The 23,033-nt window shown below is 44.2% G+C and overlaps 1 protein-coding gene and 1 long non-coding RNA gene across 2 annotated transcripts in view; one reads left to right on the top strand and one right to left on the bottom strand.

Moving 5' to 3' along the window:
• LOC128812710 (transcription initiation factor TFIID subunit 4-like) overlaps positions 1-16,787 on the bottom strand; it is a 149,038-nt gene extending 132,251 nt beyond the window's left edge. Inside the window, exons 1-2 of the mRNA XM_053987274.1 lie at positions 15,788-16,787; positions 11,981-12,153 (exon numbers count right to left, since the gene is read on the bottom strand). Of these exons, the coding sequence (XP_053843249.1) occupies positions 11,981-12,153; positions 15,788-16,787 (1,173 nt within the window). The remainder of the gene's footprint in view (positions 1-11,980; positions 12,154-15,787) is intronic.
• A 545-nt stretch (positions 16,788-17,332) lies between these two features.
• Positions 17,333-18,151, top strand: LOC128812819 (uncharacterized). Its single transcript, XR_008438845.1, has 2 exons — positions 17,333-17,545; positions 17,683-18,151. It is a non-coding gene; the product is annotated as an uncharacterized LOC128812819 (long non-coding RNA).
• Positions 18,152-23,033: the final 4,882 nt, after the last annotated feature.

Below are 23,033 nucleotides of genomic sequence, written 5' to 3'. Positions count from 1 at the left end.
ACAAATACAGAGTGAGACTGCGAGCTAGAGAATTTTTCTCAGCTAATAAATGCCCATTATTCACCACAGGAACATACTTGAAAATAGAACTGCACATAATTAAATTATAAATTTTCACTATTGTAATGCCCAACTAAGAATGTATTCCCATGTGCCAGACCTCAGCAGCAAACTGTGAAACTTGAAAACTAAATTCACCCTTGGTTTTAAAAATCATTAGTGACAAAAGCCTTTAATAGAAAATGGCAGTAAAATCCACTAAAGTGCTGGATATGAAGAAATCCCTCACCACCAGAGAACTGCAAACAAAGTAATGCAATGGTTTATTAAAATTTAGAAGGGTTAAAAAGGTAAGTCTGAAATGAAGGGATGAAAAACATAACAAGGAACTAGCCTGGAGAAATTCTAAAATATCATGGAAATGATCTACAAGTGACAGCTACAAGTTGCCAGAAGACACTCAAAGGATTCCCAACATGAATGCTTCGAGAACTGATAAAAATTATTTAGAAAGAAAAAGCTGGGTTTTCTACGAAGGAAGCTTGTAAACAGATCTCATGAGAAATACGTCAAAAAGAAAACAAAAATGAAAAAATTATCAACATTATTTTAACAAAAAATCATAACCCAGTGTGTCAAGTTCCTACTGGAAGAATCTAAAAGAACTCATGATGTTCCTTGAGGAAAAGCTGCTGAGGTTTGGTAGGATGCTATTAAATTCTGAAATTACCAGAAGAGTTCAAAAGAAATACATTTTCAAATATAACTATTATATTTTATTAGGTAAATCAGATGTTTTTCTATTCCCTAAACAGAGGGAAGTAACACTGAAGAGCCTCTTGCCCTGTACTCAGCCACTGACAGGCAGGAAGCCAGACCATGAATGAGCACAGTCAGTAGGCTGCTGCTGATGCCCACGGGGACACTGGAGCATGCACCTGCACACAGACCTGAGCTGGCTCTGTCCACACAGCTCAGAACAGGGAGCCCAGCACAGTGCTACAGAGGAAAGGAGGACTTCAGGAGGGACAGCCTGGGAGGGGGGGTGTCCCAAGGTTTGTTCTGCCTGCCCAAGTCACACAGGTAACACTCTGATTTCAGAGTGCAACAGATCACTTCCACTTAGGCAGTCAGAGCACACAGGAATTGTTCACAGTGCAGAAAAACTCTGTGTCCTATAGATTCACTCCTTAGACAAGATCTCTACTTTCCTTCTCCCCAGAGCTCTGGGCACATGAACAGGGGGGCAAAGCTTGGGAAAGAATCCACTCTACCTGCTGCGCGTAAACAAGCTCTGTACAAGGAACACACAAGGCTGCATTTGAAAAAGCAAGTCACTTGAATATGGAGAAAACAATCAAAATAACCAAAGATTATTTGTCACTGCCAAGGCAGGACTGTACCAACTTTAGAGATTGCATTGCATATTCAAAGCTTTATCAAACGAAGTCAGACTGTCAGAGGTTAGTATGCAAATCCATGGGAACAGGTTTGGGCTATACTTGTATTTTGTATTACAGAATCACCTACTGACCAACGCTCCAGGTACGCGCAGCACAGGCTCTGCACTAGAGCTCACTTTTGACAAGTAAGTTCCATACATTTTTCATGATCATTCCTATCAATAAACTTGGCCACTATCAACCAAAAAGAAGAAAACACCCCAATAACATTTGAACAAACACTAACACAAAAGCCAAGTTTTTCACAATACAGATTGTGAATCCTCTTTACATCTTCCAACACATGGCTTCACTAAGTGTTATACAAATCTCAATTTTCCTAAGATCTTTAAGTTTAGATTTAAGTCTTTAAGTTCAGATTTGCAAAATCTGAAATGAAATTCAATTTCATTTCCAATCATTACTTTAGAAGACTTCTTATAAACTCAACAGCCCATGCTAAGATGCTGTCTGAGATGCCTCCAACAATCAATGGCACTGTTTAACAAAGAGAAAATCAAGGCAGAAGAATAAGCTAAAGGTCAAATCTGGGAGCTCACTTGCACTGGGCTGGCATGGCCAGGTTTTGGTGCTGGGGTGGTTCTCTGAGAAGCTGCCAGAAGCTTCCCTGTGTCCAGCAGAGCCAATTCCAGCTGGCTCCAGGACAGACCCACCCCTGGCCAAGGCTGGGCCCATCAGTGACAGTGGCAGCACCTCTGGGGAGCACTTGGGAAGGGGGAGGAAATCCCCCTGGAATTGCAGCTGGCTGAGAGCAGGGAGGATTTGTGACAGGAGCAGCTCTGCAAAGCCCCAGGGCAGGGCAGGAGGGGCAGGAACTGCTCCAGGTGCTGGAGCTGAGGTGCCCCGGGCCCGGGGTGCAGCCCAGGGAGAGGCAGCAGTGTCCCCCCAGCCCTGGGCTCCAGGATGGATCAGGGATCCTTTCCCTGCAGCCCTGGGCTCCAGGATGGATCAGGGATCCTTTCCCTGCAGCCCTGGGCTCCAGGATGGATCAGGGATCCTTTCCCTGCAGCCCTGGGCTCCAGGATGGATCAGGGATCCTTTCCCTGCAGCCCTGGGCTCCAGGATGGATCAGGGATCCTTTCCCTGCAGCCCTGGGCTCCAGGATGGATCAGGGATCCTTTCCCTGCAGCCCTGGGCTCCAGGATGGATCAGGGATCCTTTCCCTGCAGCCCCTGGAGGCCCCACACGGGAGCAGGGGGTGCCTGAAGGAGGCTGTGACCCCAGGAACTCCACACTGGAGCAGCTCCTGGCAGCACCTGTGGCCCCATGGAGAGAGGAGCCCAAGCTGGAACAGGTTTGCTGGCAGAAGCTGTGACCCCACAGGGGACCTGGGCTGGAGCAGCTCCTGAAGGGCTGACTGCACCCATGGAAAGGACCAGGCTGGAGCAGCTCCTGAAGGGCTGACTGCACCCATGGAAAGGACCAGGCTGGAGCAGCTCCTGAAGGGCTGACTGCACCCATGGAAAGGACCAGGCTGGAGCAGCTCCTGAAGGGCTGACTGCACCCATGGAAAGGCAGGCTGGAGAACCTCAAGGAGCTCACTGTCTCCTGTGGGAAGGACCCCACACTGGAGCACTGGAAGATGTGAGGAGCCCTTCCCCTGAGGAGGAAGGAGCAGCAGAGACAACCTGGGATGAGCTGAGCACAGCCCCCATCCCCTGCACCACTCGGGGGAGAGGTGGAGAAAGCTGGGAGTGAAGATAAACCCAGGAAGAAAGGAGGGGCAAGGAGAAGCTGTTTTAAGATTTAGTTTTTATTTCTCATTATCCAACTCTGATTTGATTGGTAAGGAATTAATTCCCCACAGCTGAGCCTGTTTTGCTTCATCAGTAACAGGTGAGGGATCTCTATACTGACTCACAAGACTCCTCTTACATTTTCTCTCCTTGTCCAGCTGAGGAGGGCAGGGATGGAGAGGCTCTGGTGGGCATCTGGTGTCCAGCCAGGGTCAATTACCACATAATTTTTCAGTAACTAACTCATACAACCTTTCCTCCAGGCATGGCTGTAGCCTGAACTGCTATTAATCCATTAAATGTTCCCCATCAGCAAACTCTGCTTCCCAAGACTGAAACTTCTGAAGAGTTCATGGAGAAACTCCACAAACTGATTGACTGCCTCTCAGCTCCTCTGGTTCCAGTTCACACGAGCAGGCACTTCAGTGTCAGATGCAGAGAAACTTTTTATCAGAGATTGGATTTTTTTTTTCCAGCCTAGTAAACATACAGCAAAACTGACCCAAAGTATTATCCTTTTAAAAGCCTGACATCTGCACTCAATTACAGAAAATTACTAGAAACAGCATCTCTAACAGGTCAGAGAGCAGAGGCAGAACCTTCACTGCCACCACAGTGTCATCAAGTGGAACATCAGAACCCAAAGCAGGGAGATGTTGCTCTGTTCCTCATGTGCACAATGTCTCTTTTGGGATAACAGGGCAGGAAGACACAGGACTAGGAGCAATTACACAGGACAGGCAGAGGACTTTGGGGCCACAAGAGAAAACCATCAGAAACCAGGGGTTCCAAGTCCAAAACCACTACTGCTGAAGTAAATACTTATCAAAGTACTTTCCCAGAGTACTTTTCCCAAAGTACTTTCTCTGGTGAAGTGGCTGGTCCTCCTACAAGCACTAGGGTTCATCCAAAATATCTGGTGAATAAAAACCAGCTGAATTTTGTCACTACAGTTTGATTCTATTCCTGCCTCTAGTTCTTAGTGCTGCCTGCAAATGCAGATAATCCATTGTAATCAAAACTCTTATGTATCAAATCATACTCTTATTGTATTAAATCATTGTATTTATGAGTGCCCAACTTGAAACGTGGAGTTTGTGACCAGGAGTGGCCATGGCTGCAACTGAAGGCAATGAAGTCAAACTGAACACAATAAATTAACCAGCATTTCTCATTCCATATTTAAAATAGAGACAATTAGGCTCCATTTCCTACTTACAAAAGGAGGCTAGTAATCCCCTTAACTGCCTTGTTGAGAAAGTTGTTACAGGGATAAGAGCCACAAAAAAAACCTGCTTGGTTTTAATTCCCACTGCAGAGGAGGGCAACAAGTAAGCCCGAAGCAACCCACTGAAGAGTGGAAAAAATGATATATAAATCTTCATTAATTAGGACTGTCCAGCCTACACACTGCAGAAATTAAAAATAACAGTAGTATCTGGTCATGCATATGCACATGGCAGCCACTGTGACAGTGCTCAGGATCCTCCTTTAAGGCAGTTGCTAATCTTTGTATGTTTAAATTTACAGCCTTACTAACATTTGAGTGTTTTCTAAGTTTTAGGGCTGTGTCAATGCTACAAAAATGCAAACAGTAGCATTTTTAAGTACTGAAAACCTATTGTCTGCTTAACACAGAAAAGAATCACTCATTGTGAAGGAAAAGAATGAAAATAGTTTTGTGGTTGAAGTACAGTAAGGACCACACATTTCTTACTCTCTCTGACCTCCCAACCCACCTGCCCTACTACCACAAATGTACTTCTCAGAACACTGCAAAAAAGCCCAAAAACCATCAACACAAAAGAAATAGTATGGAATAGTTTATCTGATGATAATGGCAGTGCACCTTAGCAACAACAAAGATTTATCTATCTGCTTAAAATTTCTGCAAAGAGTAAAAACAAGCATTTGTTGGAAAAGCAGAAAGAATGTGAAAACCGAAAGAAAAACAAGAGTCAATAACAATAAATAAGTGAAAAAAAAAATACCAAAGCTGCCATAAAAATATAAACAGTGCTGAAAACCCAGGCATAAGTGTATGACCAGACCAATCTCAGATTTGCAAGGCTCTGATTTAGCAAGAACAGCAGCCTGGCAACCATCAGCCAAGCTCACACTGCATCAAGTGAAGGCACAGCCTGAGCTGTTGCTGCTGCTCAGAGTGTGCTCCACAGCAAAAACACGGCACAGCCAGAGCAGGGGATGCAGTGCCTGGCACACCCTCAAAAAACTTGGCATTTCTTTCATTTTAAAAACAGTGAAAAGTGAAACTTAAAGTGAAACTCAACAGAAAGTATCCAAACACAGATAACAAAACAGTAAAGTTCATGATATAAACTTCCAATTCCAAATAGTAGAAGTTAGAAAAATGCCTAAAGCAAGAAAATAGAAAGCTAGAAAGATTTGTCATTTTCTTAAAAAAAAATATATATATCAAGCTGTTTAGACAACAAAAACAAAACATTAAACCATCAAACTTCACACCTAACTGCCTTTTCTGATCACTAAAAACATACAAAACAACTTAATAATGAAAAACATATTTTGAATCAAGCTTGAAACAAAAACATTCATAAACTCTTAAGCCAAATCCATTTTCAGCAGCAGCCCTGTGAAAACTCCAATATACACTCTTTCACCTGCTTTGAAGTTCCAATAATAGGTATTCCAAAAGAAAATATTATGGGCCAGGTTAACATTGGTCTTTCCTGTACGACATTCACTTTATATTTATATTATTAGTTAATTAGTTAATATTTTATTTATATTTATATTATTAACTTTATATTATTAGTTTACAGCAGCACTTTAATTTTGTAACTAACATAAATTTAATTGCAATTAAAAATAATTTGAAATAAGCAACTTTTTTTGCTATTTGGTTATGAATGTAAGCTCACCTGGGTATTAAGATAATGAAGGCCAGTAAAAAAACACATCAAAGGCATGAAAAGCCATAAAGTGTACAAATGAAAAACACAGATAAACAAAAGAAACACAGCAAAGGAAAACTAGATGGCAGCACCTCCCTATTTTTCACAATTTCACAAGTCTAAAATTCAAAACAAGATATGGAGGCAAAAATTTAATGCAATCTAATAATCAGTTTTATAAGACTTCTGAATTTATTTATTATCTCAGAAGAATATAGTAGAGCAAGCAAATCCACACTGTTTGAGCTGCTCATAATACAAGAATCCAGAGCAGAATTCTTCTAAGATCAATTATGTTCCAACAAATTATGACTCGTTTCCTAAGAATCCTGTACCTTAACTAATATTCTAAAGCTGACTAAATTTTGGCAACGTTAAAAATGTATTAATATTCAGCTAAAATTAATGTCAACCAAAAAGTAAAAGGAAACTAAAACCACAAAGAAAAAATAGTTAAATTAAAATTATGCACAGCTAAGTCAAAAGCATCCAGATCATGTTTTTCAAAAGATGCACATTATCACTTCCACAGTACAACAAACTTGCACTTTTTAAGGCATCCAAAGATTGATATAATACTCAGGGAAGACCAGCTATTTCCATGTAAACCCCGAGATACCAATTAAAAAAAAAAATAAGCCTCTTGTAGCTGCACTGATATGAAAAATACTTTTAATATACCTGAGTATTTTGCAGTTTTTCTCTAAACAAAACAAAACACCGGAGAAAAACAGCAACTAAGAGTAGTTAATATCACAGAATTACAGTATCAGTACAGTTAATATCACAGAATATCACAGTAGATTCATTTAGGTTGGAAAAGGTCTCAAAGGTCAGTGAGAACAACCATTAACATTCCCATTACAATCCTATACAATCTTATAATTAGAACTAAATTAAAACTGTTATTTGGTACCACTGCACAATTGTACTCGTGTTTTTCTTGAATATTTTAAAAGATGCCAGGAACACTGTAAATGGAAAAGATCATTAAAATATCAAATAGATCTCTCAGTTGCTGCTGTCTGCACTGTTGTTACTGCCAGGCTCTGATTCTCTGGACTGGATGTGTTCCAGTGCTCCTCTATGCTGCAGACACCATCCATCCTCCTGGGACACCTGTGCACACCCCAGCACCTTCGAGCTCAGCCTCAAACTGACCCAGCTGAGACCTTCCCGACAAGGCATGTGCTTATCCTCATTTGCCACTTTTCCAGAATCCCACTAAGAATGGAAACAATCAGATTTTATTCATGCTTTACACAGCAGCAATTAGGAGGAGCTTAACTAAATGTCTAATCAAAGAGTACCCCACCTAAGAGTCAAGAAGAACCCAAGTTCTCCTTTCAAACCCAAGTTTTCCTTTCAAAATGGATTGGCCTCTCTTCTCCCAAGAATCTAACACAAAAGTGTACTCAAAGCTGTACATCTGCCTCCACTCCTGAAAGCTGCAAAAAACAAGACAAAGATACTATAAACAGAAGTCAAACAACTTAAGTAGCAAATCCAAGCAATTAAAGAATAAGAAATATCAGATTAAAGTTTCTGTGCAGCTCAGTCGTGTGCCATGAGTGCCTGGCTGAAGCATTCACCATGGAAGGACTGGAATCCACTGCACACCCACAAGGACACAAATGTGGGATCAACAGCAAGTTATGGATCTTAGTCTTTCTGAACTCTTGTCTTTGGCACTGCAATCCAAACACACCTTTTTTAAAACTTGGGAAGGGAAGAGAGATAGCTCTATCAATTCCCTACTAGGGTAAGTACTACTGTATACAGATATTTAACTTCTGAACCTTCAACAACAGAACAGGCAAGGAGAGAGGCACTGTCTTTAAGGAAAGCCTTTACTTCAGCCCTTACACAAATTCCTCAGGGAAACACACTACACTTTCCTGGACTCAGCAGCTTCCATTGTTCCCAGAGAAAGGTGGCTCCTTCCTCACATACTGTCTTGGATACCAGCCCAGCTGCTGAAGCTAGAGGGATTTTCAGGGAAAACGTGGTTCATTTTCCTCCAAAACACCTGCAAGCAAAGGACAGCCCTGGGTATAGAAAGAAAAAACTTGCAGTAGTACCCAGGCTGCAGAAGGGGTTTAGAATCTGAACAGCTCTGTATGTATTGACCAAGTTGATCTTACTTCGGAACATTTAAAATATTGCCTTATTTTCCCCTCCTTTTTTTTGAGGGTGGAGAAATTACACAGCTGTCAAGGGGAGAGAACCAAAGAGCTTTCAAATTTAGATGAACACTTTGGAGTTTTTCAGACATTCCTTCTTCTTGTTTTAAAAAAGTAATTCCAAATCCATTTTATGTTCTCCAGTTAGCACTTTCAACACTTCTTAATGAGTTGCCAAAAGTAACTGCCAGCTTTTACAATTTCTTTGGCATTTAATATCCTGTATTTTACATCTAGCTGTATAGCTCACAACAGACTTTCTCACCACAATAATTATTTAAAGTGTAAAAACAAATGAACACTGAAAACAATCACTTAGCTGAGTAACTTGTGACACCTGACACAGGCTAAAAATTAGGACAATCTGCAGAACAGCAACCATAACACCCATAAAGTATGAAGGCCATGTCTTTTTCTGATACATTCTTCATAAGATATTATTTCCTAGAATCCTTAGGGCAGACGGCAAGTTTCCACCCATGCTGACTTTCTACATAGGTAAAAGAAGGGTAAAATGCAAGCTCAGTGACTAAAATACAATGCTAAGCTCTACAAATTTAAAGCACTCTGCATTTTAATCCAAATAAAGCTATTTTAAGATAACTGAATAAAGATATAGTAATTAAGTTGAGCTCTACACAGTAAATACCAATCAATACCAATATCAGAAAGAAAGGTTAAAACTGCATAGCCTGGCATGTTCATCCATCTCACAAAACACTTTGCAGGATTCAGGCAATTAATGTTTATATTCTGCCTGTCTTGAGCTAATGGCACCAGAATTTTCCTGTGTTTCAGTCACAGTGGACACCATTGACTCTTGAACATTCATACTCTATATACATAAAAACCTAGCACATTATTTTTGATTAATTTTAAACTTCTTCTGGAAATTTTAATTCACTGAATTCAGCTTTCTGACCATAATTAAAAATTCCTTGAAAAAATTATTTTTCAGTATACATAATTTCCTTTATTTTAGAACTTGATCCCTGAATCAACTAATTATAATGACTACTCAAATAACTCATATTTCTAACACCTTAGCATAATATTTATCATTGAACATTTCATCTGGAAACCAATGAGCAGTCTCTGATTATAAGCAATCCACCTAATCAAATAAAAGTCTCATGTCTAGTTCTGATTAGATAAACCTGTAGAATTTATATCTTTACAATCTTGTTTTAAGAGGCTGTCAACCACAATTTTTAAAGAGCACTCTAAGGTCAAACATATATAAAACATAAGCATGTCACAATGAAAGAAGACACTGAAGATCAAATGCAGACTCAGGGAAGTTCAATATAAATTTCCCAGGGGCAATATTAATTATTTCTTAACCCTGTTAATTACAAATACAGAAATGATGCAGTACAGTTTGGGCAGCTACTACTAAGACTTTCAAAGGAGATTAATCCAGACAAGCTACAATATCATTATTCTAATTCCCCTACACTAAAATAATCCAACTCTTGCACCTTGCAAGATATTGATCATTCCTAAGGCCTTGCTGGCTTCCTCTATTGCAAGCCAGTGTGAGAGTGCAAAGGAACATCTACAGTGCAGTGGGGTATTCATCTGGGCAGAACCCTGTACAAAAACAAACACAACTTTCTAATACCTGAACTCCTCCAGATTCCAGCTGACCCTACAAACACCTGAACATGCACTATCCTCACGGGTTTGTTTTCATAGAAATCCATCCAGTAGGATTATACCCCTTCTGCAACATTCGCTGCTTCATACAAGTAGAGAACAGCTGCCTGAGATCAACGTGATCTACACTGGCTGTGCACACATCTTAAGGCTGACTTTGGGATCCAAACCCCAGACTGAGCCCAGAGCCAATCAGGGGGTCTACATTTCTGCACACTTCCTTCCATGTGCAGTAAAAGTTATTCCTCAGAAATCTTCAAATTACAATTTATTAATATCTGTTATGAATGCTTCCATGTTGAATTTTAATTCACTATTAATACTGACCACAAAAAAACAAACAGTACAGAAAAAAAAGAGCTAGAAATAACAGACTTAGATCCCATTCTTGATACAGTCCCACCACACACCTGTTTTGCATTTACACTATGCACTTGTCTCAGGAGCCATTGCTAGAACATCTGCTTGTAGTAATTACTAAAGAAGTGACTGCACTTATTTGCAAAGAAAGGCCCCAACAACCAAAGACAGATGTACAAATTCAGGAATTGGCTGCAATTTTGTTGTCATCAAACTAGTAAAAAAAAAACCTGTAAACAAACACAGGCTTATCTCTGTGTTTATTTCTCCTGGAGTACATTTCTCTTTGAAGGTTTCTACAAGTCTTATTCTTGCAGATACCACAAATTTTAACGTTCCATGGCCGCCTTTTCTGCAAAGAGTTCTTTAACAAATTTCATCCAATATTGCACTTACCTCTCTTTTGAGAGCATAAAGTTTTTGTTTCCAGGCTTTCATTTATGTCTTTCCTGACAATGAGCTACAGTCTTCCTACGAACACTCACTTCTAAAACTAGTTGGCCACCCTGTGGTTTATAGATTGCCTCATGTATCCAAATTTATTCCAGCTTACTTCTCATCTGAAAAGTTTATTATTGTTTTCAGCTTTGAATTAAACTTAAAAATCTTTTAGACTATAAATACGGTGTGGTACATAAAGCATATAAAAGGAAAGTAATGAAATTATAAATATTGGGAAATACATGCAAGACTTATTGCAAGCAACTTCTACAACAACTAAAAAGTTATAAAGGCACTTTTTTCATCTTTTCACACAGAATTACTTATCTCTTCTGGAAACACACACCTTAGGCAAAACTACCTTAAACTCTGCCTCTTATTACTATGGCACAGCAGCCCTGTACTAAGATCCAAAGATGTTTGCCTCCACATTTTAGTAAAATAGCTCAGTTCTAGCCCTAAATGGCCCCAAGCTAAATTGCCTCTCTACAAACTTCTAAACCAATGCAGCCTTCAAAGAAATTAAAAAAACAAACAAAAAAGCCCCCACAAAAACAAAACACCAAAACCAAACCAAACAACAAAAGACCACCCCATATTCACCCTTGAAAATAAATTAGCTCCAAGTTCAAATCAACACATTCCACTGATGAGATGGAAAGAACTCTATCCTATCAATCCCTAGAAAAAGGGAAATGTACTTACAACATAGAAAAAACTTTCAGTGTAGACAGATCACACCCAGAAGCAAATTAGAACAATCAAATCTTTCTTTTGAATAACGTATATTTAAAAAGTTATTTTAAATTTATCGCAAATCCTTGATAGAATGTGATTGGCTTTCTCTTTTCCAATGTCCAGTGAAATTGAGTATCCTGGGATTCAGCATGCTGGGATATCACAGTGCCTCTGATTCAGAGCAGCAAGGGACACTTATTAAACCAGTGATACACAGCCCAGACTAAGACTGAGCTTTGCAGCCTCCAATCATCTCTCAGTCTGAACAGAGTCTTAAGAGATTCTCTAAAGCAGATTCTTTTCCTTAAATAAAAAGAAATTCCTAAGCCTCATAAAATAAACTACATTTGAATAAGTATTTCCTGTTTTCACAACAAAAAGGGGAGAAAGCACAGTTGCAGAAACATATAATGGTACTAATGTGCAAGACATAATGCACCAAATGTAAATCAAGCCAGACATACCTGAGCTGTTGACAGGCGAAAAACAGGGCCAGTTGTGGGCACAGAAAGCCTGGGTGACATGTTGGCAGGACCCTGTCCCTGTGTCTGCACCTGGGCCTGCATCTGAGCCTGTGCCAGAGCCTGCTGGGGCACCATCACGAGCTGTCCGGCGTCCGTGCGCACCAGGACCATCCCTAGGGAGGGCAAGGAACAGTCACTACACAGTGAGTTACAGCAAGGACAACACATCCAGAACTACCTAACCACAGAGTGCAGAGTAAAGCTCATGTACAGCACTGTACATTATTCCCTGTAGTGTATCTTTTTTTGATTCTCACGTAACACGAGATTTTAATTCAAAGAAGAAAGGGAGCCCCCACTAGCAGACCCAATTCAGTTTGGAATTTAAATAACTGCAGTTTATGGAAAGCAGCGATGAAAAAAAGTGGGGGACAGTGATTTCTAGCAGTCTAGTCAGGGTCAGGAGAACAAAATTAGAAATAAATACTCATTAAAAGTAAACTCTAAGGACAACACAGCTGCTGGGAACACAACCCAGTACGCGCGTACCAGGGACAAAGACCCGAGAGCTTTACTAAACAACACCTTATGGGTACATGCAAATATTATGCCAGACACACTTCTGAGAATACAATATTTGAGATTTACTTAACACTGAGCATTAGCAGATTAATCTGTTTGGTACCCACCATCACCACTTTGGGGGCACCCACGACCTGTGGTTTAAACACCAACAACAAACACTGCTAGGCCCAGAGAACCAACACGACTCCTCAGCACACAACCACACAGAGCAGAAATGTTAGAAAATTGGCAAGTGTTTCCTAACACTTTCCAGATGTAAATGATAATTTTTTCGGATTCTTTTCTTGTAAAACATCTCACAAATAGAGGCTTTCTACACAACAGAGCCATTGCCATCAAGCTGTGCCCAAAGTTTTGTAGTCAGCAGGTCAGAAAAAGAGAGACAATGGCTAAGTTGGTCGATGGATCCTGGAGTTTCACATGCAAAGCATGTAATGTTCTTCTTATAGTTCACTCAGAACTAAGAAGCAGTTCTCCAGACAGATGTTAGTTCCAGAATACATTTTAATAATTTAACCTAGATAGGATACAAGAGGTCAAATAAACAGAAAAACACCTTGTCTGCAACTACTAGAGAACCAAAAACTAAAAACCTATGAAGTCACTTTAAGTCTGCTGATAGCAGGGTCAGTAGACACCGTTTCTACAATGTATCTCTATGTGCAAATTGCTTTCATTTACTTTTTTAACATTTCAAATGAAAAGGAAGAAGGTAAAATCTTATATCCAATTCTAAAGGTAACAGTTTACATCCAATTCTAATTGTTAACTTCCCAGGCAAAAAACCCAACACTTTCCTAATGGGACACAGTTTGTAATATACCCTGAGGATAGAGAAATTCAAACACTATTATAACAGATTTCAGAACCCTACAGCAAGAAAATCTTTCAGTCTGACATGGAAAATCCAAATCTCAATTGTGGGATGAACACATGAGAAAACTGCAGCACACATAAAAGTCCTCACTTACAAAGCTGGGTGCTCCCAGCCAACTTTTCCTGCTATAAACACAAACAGAAGGCAAATTTCTGCCACTATAAACTAAAGATACATGGAGATCAAAGTTGAAGGTAACAGGCACACAGAGCTACAGCAAGGGCCACATCCAAAAGCCATAATAATAACTCTCTTTCAAAGCCAAGAGTAATTTAAATAGAAAGTTGAAAGAAACTCATTAAAAACTCATCTAGAAGGTAACTTTTAAGCTCCATTAGCCATTTAAGCACCAAGCTTCACAGTTTACATTTGCAGAAAATCCTGCAAGCAGATGATGTATCTGGTATATGCCATTCCTAAACCATCTGGACACCCAAATATGCCAACTGACCAAATGGGTTATCACTTCTCTGATTATGACTGTGAACCTTATATAAAAATCCTCACAGGACAATGCCTACCACACATTAAAAAATACATGTTCTATTTGCATTACACAGATTCACAGGTGTGTTCTTAATTTACCTTCCCATTTTCTAAACCTAATTCTGAACAGAGAAAAACGAGTGGAAGTGACAAATGAATCGAAACCCGTGGCACACAGTGTCAATCGAAGTTGCAGACACAATTACTACTATAAATGAATAAATGCTCATGTGTTAACATTATATTCTAATTTAGTTTGGAGGACTACAAAGTCCTGTTACTGAGCAGCTGGTGCAAGTTAGAAGCCAGTTAAATGAGGAGATTAATTTTACCTTCCTGTCAGTCAGGACATTTCATAAAGATGAAATACACAACTTATGAGCATCATCTGCTAAAATAACCTGTTCTCAAAAACTGATTCTAAATTTCTGTTTTATATAGAAGTTTGCTATATGGGAGTTTCAGATTAATTATAAATGATCCACCAAGTTAAAAACTCAAAAATAACATCGTATTTTCTGAATAATTTCCTTTTAGAACATACTACCTTCATGTTTATGCAAATTTAATGGATTTCCCACTATCTTGTAATAAAACAAATATGAATTATGGTGTATTACTTCCATAACATTTCCTAAATCCTGGATCAGACTGTTTTCAAGGCTCAGCTTTCCCTCTTCTGTTTGAAAGTAACAGATCAAAGTACTGACACAATGAACTTCAGAAACTGTGTGCAAAGTTACAATGCACACTATCATCTGCATAGAGTAATCTTCAACAGATTAACAAAGGGAGGCAAAGGCTAAAGGCACACAGTCTGAAGAGAAACTTATCTGTCTCAACTTAGTTGGGTCTTCATGAAACCACCAAGATTTGTATGCTTGGAGCATCAGATTCTGGAGGATTTTTCATAAACTAGGGCCAAATACACAACTACTAAAAATCCACTGAGAAGCAAACAACTACACCATAACATTGCTGCTCTACTTAGCTAATAAATATCAAATATTTCAAGAAATAAGTTGGAAGAACTTAGTTATTTCAGACTACATCAACAGGTCCACATCTTAACGCGCTCTTGATATTAACAGGAAAAAAAAAGAATTAGCTCAAATGTTAAATCCGCTCCTAAATCAAGAAGACATGAAGATACCCAAGTTTTTGCAACATGAAAATATAAGTAGGGGACCACAGTACCCTTCAGATGAAACAATACACAGGTTAAGAGTAGGAGCCATGAGAATGGAGGCATGCTGGTTTGGTTAGCTAGCAAGCTTGCTGAACTTAAAGCTTTAGCAATTGAAGTTAAGAAACTTAGAGGAGTACAAAGAGGACATAATTGCTTCAGAGCTGGAAATAAAATCTGGTGATGTGAAGACTACCCTCACACAATGACATTATCACAATTACTGAAATCATAAATTTTAGATTACACACATTTAACACCTGGTTCACAGTAGAAACCATTCTTTCAAGCCGAAAAACTTTTCAGGACTATCAAGTATAAAGCAGAAGTCCTTTAAAACACATATGAAGTTATTCTTCGCGACCACTACACCTTTTTATCCGGTGTCCAACTACACCATCACAGGGTAACTCACCGTGATTGCCACTCTCCACAGGACAAAACCAGTAACTCACCCAACAACAGCCGCAATTACTCTGCATTAGCCGTACCAGTTACACCCTAATTAGCGGTAGCCAGCTCGTCAGACGGTGCCCTCAGACAGGTGCCTCTCCTGTGCTTTCCAGCACGTCGAGCAGCGGGGACACGACAGCTTAGGGGGAAAGGAAAGCCCTCGGCCAAGAGCAGAAGGTTAGAGCGAGCGGCGGTGCCGGGAGCGCCGCGCAGCACTTACCGGGCGGGATGGTGAAGCCGGGCGGCAGCTGGATGGTGGTCTGCGGCGGCGGCCGCACGATCAGCTGCGGGGCCACGATCCGGGGAGCGGCGCCCAGCGCCGGCCGCGGCGACACGGCCTGGGGGGCGGCGGGCAGGGCAGCGCCCGCCTTGGCGGTGACCGCGGGCTTGGGCGCGGCGGGGGCCGCGGGGGCCGGCGGGGCCGAGCCCGGGGCCGGCGGTGCGGGCGCGGGGCTGGCGGAGGCGCCGAGCGCGGTGACCGCGGGCAGCGCGCCGGGCGCGGGCTGGGGCTGCGCGGCGGCGGCCCCGCCGTGCCCGCTGACGGGCGGCACCGCGGCCGCCCGGGCCCCCGCGCCCTCCCCGTTGGGCGCCGCCTGGCCGGGGCGCGGCGCGGGGGCGGCGGCGGCGCCCTCGGCCGCTCCCGCCGCTCCGCCGCCCCCCGCGGCCCCGGGCGCGCCGTCGGCGGCGGGCGGGCTGGGGCCGGGGCTCCCCGCGTCCCGCGCGGCGGCGGCTGCAGCGGCCACATGGTTGTTGACAGGCTGGGCAGGGGCGGCGGGCTGCGGCGGGGCGGGAGCGGCGGGGCTGCTGCCGCCGCCGGGAGCCGCTCCATGTGATTGCTGCACACTACTACTGTTTACACTCGCTCCCCTCCCCGCCGCCGCTGCCGCCGCCGCCGGGGGAGACGGGGACGGGAGAGGCCCCTGGGCGGAGGCTCGGCTCCCCGCGCTGCCGGGGCGCCCCGCCGCCTCCCCTGCCCCGGGCGCGGGAGGGGGCGCGGGGCCGCCGTGCTGCTGCCGGCCGGGGCTGCTGCCCCCCGCCAGGCTCTCCTGCTGCGGCTGCTGGGACGGGGCGGAGGTCCTGGGCGGGGGCGGCTCGGCGGGGCCGCGGCCGCCGGCCAGCTGCGATTCCAGGGATCCCACCAGGTCGCTGAGCGCCTTCTCGTCCACCTCCTCGGAGAAGAGCAGCATCTCCTCCAGTGGGTCCGACGCGCCCGCCGCCATCTTGCGCTGAGCTGGGAGCCGGCGGCGCTGTGCGCATGCGCGGGGCTCTGCCGCGCGCGGGGCACCATGGGAGGAGCCGCCGCCTCCGCCCCGCCCCGGGGCAGGACCGGCACCGCCCGGGCGGGAGCGCGCCCAGAGCCGGCACCGGCACCGGCACCGGGACCGCCCGGGCGGGAGCGCGCCCAGAGCCGGCACCGGCACCGGGACCGCCCGGGCGGGAGCTCGTCTGGGACCCCCCGAGTGGGAGCGCGCCCGAGACCGGGACCGCCCGAGTGTCCCGGCGGGTGCGGCCGCCCAGGGCGAGGGCGGCGATGCCCCCGGGCAAACCGCGCGGCGGCAGCGGGTGCAGGGCGGTGCCGCAGGGACGGACGCGGGGTGTGGAGCAGCCTCCCCGCCCCGGCTGTCCGCAGGAGCCGGTGCCGCCGCGTCCCGGTGAGGCGGTGGCGGCCGGCGCGTCTCGTCCCGTCCCGTCCCGTCCCGTCCCGTCCCGCCGGCCCGCGGCCGCTCCGCGGGATGCGCAGCGCGGGGAGCTGTCCCGAAGCGGCGGGCGCGCACAGCTCGCGGCTGCCCTGCTCCGCTCTGCAGTTACCGGAATCCACAGCTGCTGCCCCAGCCACACCAGAGTGGCTGCTCTGATACAATTTCCTAACGGGGACGCTGTTGGCAGAAGATCTGGAAAACAAAAATAAGGCTCTTTGCATCGCCAGAGCAGCTGCCCTGGCGTGCTGCTCCCTCGGCATCCTCGCGGGAAATTCAAGGTAGTTAATTTTGTTGCTAGCACTTTCGTTATCACACTCCTGTGTGCCCTTTTCCCACCAGCAATTCCTCACACACTCTGAAATAACCTAAGAGAAAGACAGTTGTCCTAAATCATCGGTTTTTTAACTAATGACAGGGTCTTCGAGAGGACCCTCCAAATAAAAAGATTTTCCCGTGTGGATACCACACAAGCGACAACCATGGATTTGTGACCCCGGCAGCAGCTTGGGGTCCAGATCTGTCTCTGCTGGCCTGCAACAGCACGAGTGTCTGCAAACTGGGATGTACTGGAGCTGCTGCTCTGTGGTCTGAAATGGTGAAACATTCCTCATTTTGTGATCTCTCAGGGTTTTCCAAAAAAAAAAAATGGAAAAGGTGCCTCAGTGAATAAGGACACTGAAGTGCTCCATGCACTGGGAAGGAGCAGGCAGCTGGCTCAGCTCCTCTCCAGTCCTGGCCCGATCTGCTCGGTTCCTTTCCTGCCGTGTATGACTCACTGGAGTCACAAGACCAAACTGCTCCTGATTTCCTCGCAAAGGACGTTACATCTTTATTCAGGGTAATTCTTCCTGATTGTCCTTTAGGAGCAAGTTCATGATGAACCAGCATTTTCAAAAGAAACCACCTTGAAAATGCATTAAATATAGGTTGTACCAGTTTAATTAGGATAAGTTTAAATGTCTCTCGAAATTAAACCAGTGCATATTTCTTCAAGAAAGTAGCCAGTGAAAATACTGAAGGTCCAAAGCATGGTTGGATGCATGAGCAGGAGACAGTGCAGTGCTTGAATGGGAAAGTACAGCAGTGTTTATGAAAAGCAGCATTAAATGTAGAAAAGAGATCTATACATCAAAAACTTGCTTAGAAAATGAGCATTGCCTTTGTGGAGTGCTACAGCTAAATTAAATTTGGATTTTTAACAAATGCTTCTACCTGGAAGTTTAATTAAAACATGGTTGATATTAAGATTCAATTTGCTATTGTGCAAATATAAAGAGTATTTATTTGAGTTGGAAAAAATAGAAATCTATCCAATATTACTTTTGCATGAGTCACAGATTTATTGATTTTATCAGAGAAAATTCCATGCAGTCCTCACTTAGTTGCCCTGCTCCTGAACTTCGTTTGCATACAACCATCTCCAGAGTTTCCATAAGAGAATGGAAAACTAGACATATGATTCTTCAATTAGTCCTGACTATGAAACAAATTTTAGTGCCCATTTTTCTAATACTGTGGCATTAAACTGGATGTTTCCATAAAAACCACCCTGGAAGGAACTGAATTGCTTTGTAACTTTCGAAGTTAAAAGTTACCTTCCAACTGGACAGAGAAAATGGCAAGTATTACAATTTGAATGTACGTTTGTGCGTGGGTAATCTGTAAAACATTAATTTCTATTTTTCCCCACTCCTTTTAAATTGAGCCATTTTATATATATAAACACACAGGGTAAGGAAGTGTAATATAATGTTTTATTTAAAAAACATGATGTATACTGACTTACACTGGATTTCCTTCAAGTCGAGAGGTGAGGACATACCTAAGAATGTTTATAAACTTGTTGCTGAAACTGCCTTTGGGCTTGAACTTTTACATAGGGAAAAATACTTCTAGTAAAGTACAGAATCTCTGTGAACTTGTGTATTCATTCTGTTATAAAAATATTTTCCAAATATTTTCATGCATTTCATCACAAAAACCATTTCTGAATATATTTGTTGCTCTTTCATTTTTCGCAGGTATATATGTACAGAATACAAAAAAAAAAAAAAAAAAAAAAAAAGAAAATACTGTCATCTTCTCATCTGATCTTTTAAGATACAATCTTTCCTGAATTATTTTTAGTTTGAGGTAGAGAATGGTCTTTAGAAAAGTTAACATCTGACCATGGTTTCAAAATTGCCTGTAAAGAAAATCCACCGCAGAAGTTGTTGAGCTGCTCTTCAGTTCTCAGCACTGCTCAGGCCTGTGCCCTGCTCGCAGCCCAAGTTTGTCATTAATAACTCACTAACATCAAATATTAATAACAGCAAAGTCCCCCTGCCCTGTTCAGCTGCATGGAGTGAGAACAGGGCATGGGGACAAGTAATCTGTTGTCTTCTACAGAAGTGAAAGTGCTTAGAAAGGAGCACTCTTTTCCTGCTTACGTGTCATGTGTCAAATACACCCTTTCAGTGCCTTCAAAGATACAATTTAATCATCTTAAGTTTAAATTTAATATCAAGATGCTACCTACCAATTCAGATAAGATTTTGAGATAACTTCTTAAAATGAAGAACTCTTTATCTTTGTTATTGAAATTCACTTTACACTATAAAAATATTCCTTCAGCTGCTCATTTGAAGTATGACATAGAAATGATAAACTCCAAAAATTGGAGAGCACGAAGATGACTAGAGTACTAAGAGCTGTCCTAGGAATCACATAGGTGTAGGTTAAAAAAGACCTCCAAGATTGCCAAGGGCACCCATGTCCCCAAGTGCCACATCCACACGTTTTTCCCTCTGGGGACTGGGAGTCTGTCCTGGGCAGCCTGACAGCCCCTTTCAATGAAGAAATGTTTCCCAATATCCAACCTGAACCTCCTTTGGCATCGCTTGAGGCTGTTCCCTCTCCTCCTGTCCCTATTCCCTGGAGCAGAGCCCGACCCCCCCGGCTGTCCCCTCCTGTCAGGAGTTGTGCAGAGCCACAAGGGCCCCCCTGAGCCTCCTTTTCTCCAGGCTGAGCCCCTTTCCCAGCTCCTTCAGCTGGTCTTCATAAGATTTCTGCTCTAGAGCCTTCACCAAACCTGGGTCCCTGGCTTGGAAGGCAGAATATGTCTAAATTTAGTTCCATGTACTTCAGTTGCAAATGAATTTCATTTTAAAAATGGCTTATAAGAATTTTGGAGCTTGCAAAGTTAATTGTAAATACTTCTTTAATAACCCAGACAGGACTTGATGGTGAGACTTAGGAATATTTGTCATCAAGAGGGTTAGAATTTAAGCCTTAAGTGTTTCAAGGGGTAGTTTTCTATTCCTAGGCATTTGTGCAGATTTTTTGTTTGTCTGTTTTGGGTTTTGTTTTGTTTTTGTTACTCATTCTGGCCAGCCTCTCTGTTCCAGAAACTTAGAATTTGTTTCAGAAAAGGCTGTTAAGCCTGTTCAGCCTAAGGACAGCTGAGAGGGGCCCTCAGGCCTGGCTGTCCCTGTGTGCAGGGAGGGCAGAGCAGCCCCAGGCTCTGCTGCAGGCCCAGCGATGGCCCCAGAGCCACGGGCAGGGCCTGAGCCCAGGAGCTGCCCCTGCCCAGGAGGCAGAACTGCTGCCCTGGGCAGTGCCAGCCCTGAGCAGATGGTGCAGAGAGGCTGTGGAGTCTCCTCCCTGGGGATATTGCAGAGCCACACGGACACACTGCTGTGCCCTGTGCTCTGGGATGGCCCTGCTGGAGCAGGGAGGTGCCACCAGAGCAGCCCCTCTGGGCCCCTCCAGCCTCACCCATCCTGGGATTCTGTGAAAAATAAACCCTGACAGTTTTCCATTTGATTTCTCTTCTGAAATGCTCATCCATTGTATCCCAAGCTCAAAGAAATGTCCATTTCTATTTCCTCTTCCAAACACATGATCTTGTAAGCCTAATTCTATAAATGTAGAATGGAAAGTAGACATATGGTTCTGCAACTAGTCCTGACTATGAAATAAATTTTAGCATCCATTTTTCTAATACTGTGGCAATAAACTGGGTGTTTTCATAAAAACCACTCTCTTCAGTTTTGAGAGGCAGGTGAGAGAAGTCTTAGGAAGATGTACATCAGAACTTCCTTCCTTCCTTCCTTCCTTCCTTCCTTCCTTCCTTCCTTCCTTCCTTCCTTCCTTCCTTCCTTCCTTCCTTCCTTCCTTCCTTCCTTCCTTCCTTCCTTCCTTCCTTCCTTCCTTCCTTCCTTCCTTCCTTCCTTCCTTCCTTCCTTCCTTCCTTCCTTCCTTCCTTCCTTCCTTCCTTCCTTCCTTCCTTCCTTCCTTCCTTCCTTCCTTCCTTCCTTCCTTCCTTCCTTCCTTCCTTCCTTCCTTCCTTCCTTCCTTCCTTCCTTCCTTCCTTCCTTCCTTCCTTCCTTCCTTCCTTCCTTCCTTCCTTCCTTCCTTCCTTCCTTCCTTCCTTCCTTCCTTCCTTCCTTCCTTCCTTCCTTCCTTCCTTCCTTCCTTCCTTCCTTCCTTCCTTCCTTCCTTCCTTCCTTCCTTCCTTCCTTCCTTCCTTCCTTCCTTCCTTCCTTCCTTCCTTCCTTCCTTCCTTCCTTCCTTCCTTCCTTCCTTCCTTCCTTCCTTCCTTCCTTCCTTCCTTCCCTCCCTCCCTCCCTCCCTCCCTCCCTCCCTCCCTCCTTCCCTCCCTCCTTCCCTCCTCCTTCCTCCCTTCCCTCCTTCCTCCCTTCCCTCCTTCCTCCCTTCCCTCCCTTCCGAGAAGCAGCCACAGACCAGCCTCTTTCCTTGTAACAGAATATAGGTGTCTTTGTTATTTCTCTAAACAGGAGCTTTACTTTGAGCTGAATTACAAATGCAAATTTTCAACACTGGTGTCCCACAGACTTGATAGGGTCTCTCCAGTCATTTACAGCAGAACTTTGCTTCATGATCTTCGAGTTAGTTCAGGACACACTGGGAGCACTTACAGTAAAGCTCCCAGGGCACTGCAGTCCTCCTGGAAACCTTACAGCTCAGCTTGGGCACAAAACTTCCAGGGTCCGGCCTGGCTCCTGCTCAGGCACCTGCAGCCCCTTCTGGAAAAGCCTGGCTTGTTACTGCATTTCAGAGGCCTATTCTGCACAAAATACTTGCTGAATCTTTGCGACATGATAATGTCCAGTTGCTGAAACAAAAGCTAAGTCACCTTTCCAGAGGCTGGTCTTTGTTGTGGTGTTTTCCAGGGGGGGCTGAGGCAGCATCGTGGCCTCCAACAGAAGCCTCATTTGTGATTCTTACTTTAATCACAAAATTACTTAAGGTGCACAAATCAAGTGCAATCACAAAATCATGAGGTGTTTGTGAGTGTTTACTTGTACTAAAAGGGTGGTTTTCATGGTTAATCCCACTCTTTGGCCGAGATTTCATCAACAATCGTGTTGCTTAGTGCTGGCTGCCAGGATCTGTCTCTCAGCACTCAGCAGAGTAAAAGGGAAACACGAACCGATGTTATCACCCCGCTCCTGCGGTTCTCCGCGTGTTGTCCACTGCCCATGGGGGTCCCAGGATTTGCCGTTCAACGACCGGGCCCCTCCACACCCCGAAAGCCCCACCACCAAAGCTGCTGTCACCTGCCCGGTGGCCGCCCACGAGCTGCGCCGGGGCCGGGGCTGCCGGGCGGCGACACAGAACCACCGAGCGGGGCCGAACGGTGCCGGGCAGAGCCGAACGGTGCCGAATGGGGCCGGGCAGAGCCGAACGGAGCCGGGCAGAGCCGAATGGGGCCGAAGCTCCGCGCTCCGCTCCCGCCGTCGCGTGCGGGACCCCGACGCCACG

The sequence above is a fragment of the Vidua macroura genome, chromosome 11 (assembly GCF_024509145.1).
Source record: "Vidua macroura isolate BioBank_ID:100142 chromosome 11, ASM2450914v1, whole genome shotgun sequence".
NCBI classification, from domain to species: Eukaryota; Metazoa; Chordata; class Aves; order Passeriformes; family Viduidae; genus Vidua; species Vidua macroura.
The sequence above is the reverse complement of the archived record's forward strand: the minus strand, read 5'-3'. Positions and strand labels throughout refer to the sequence as shown.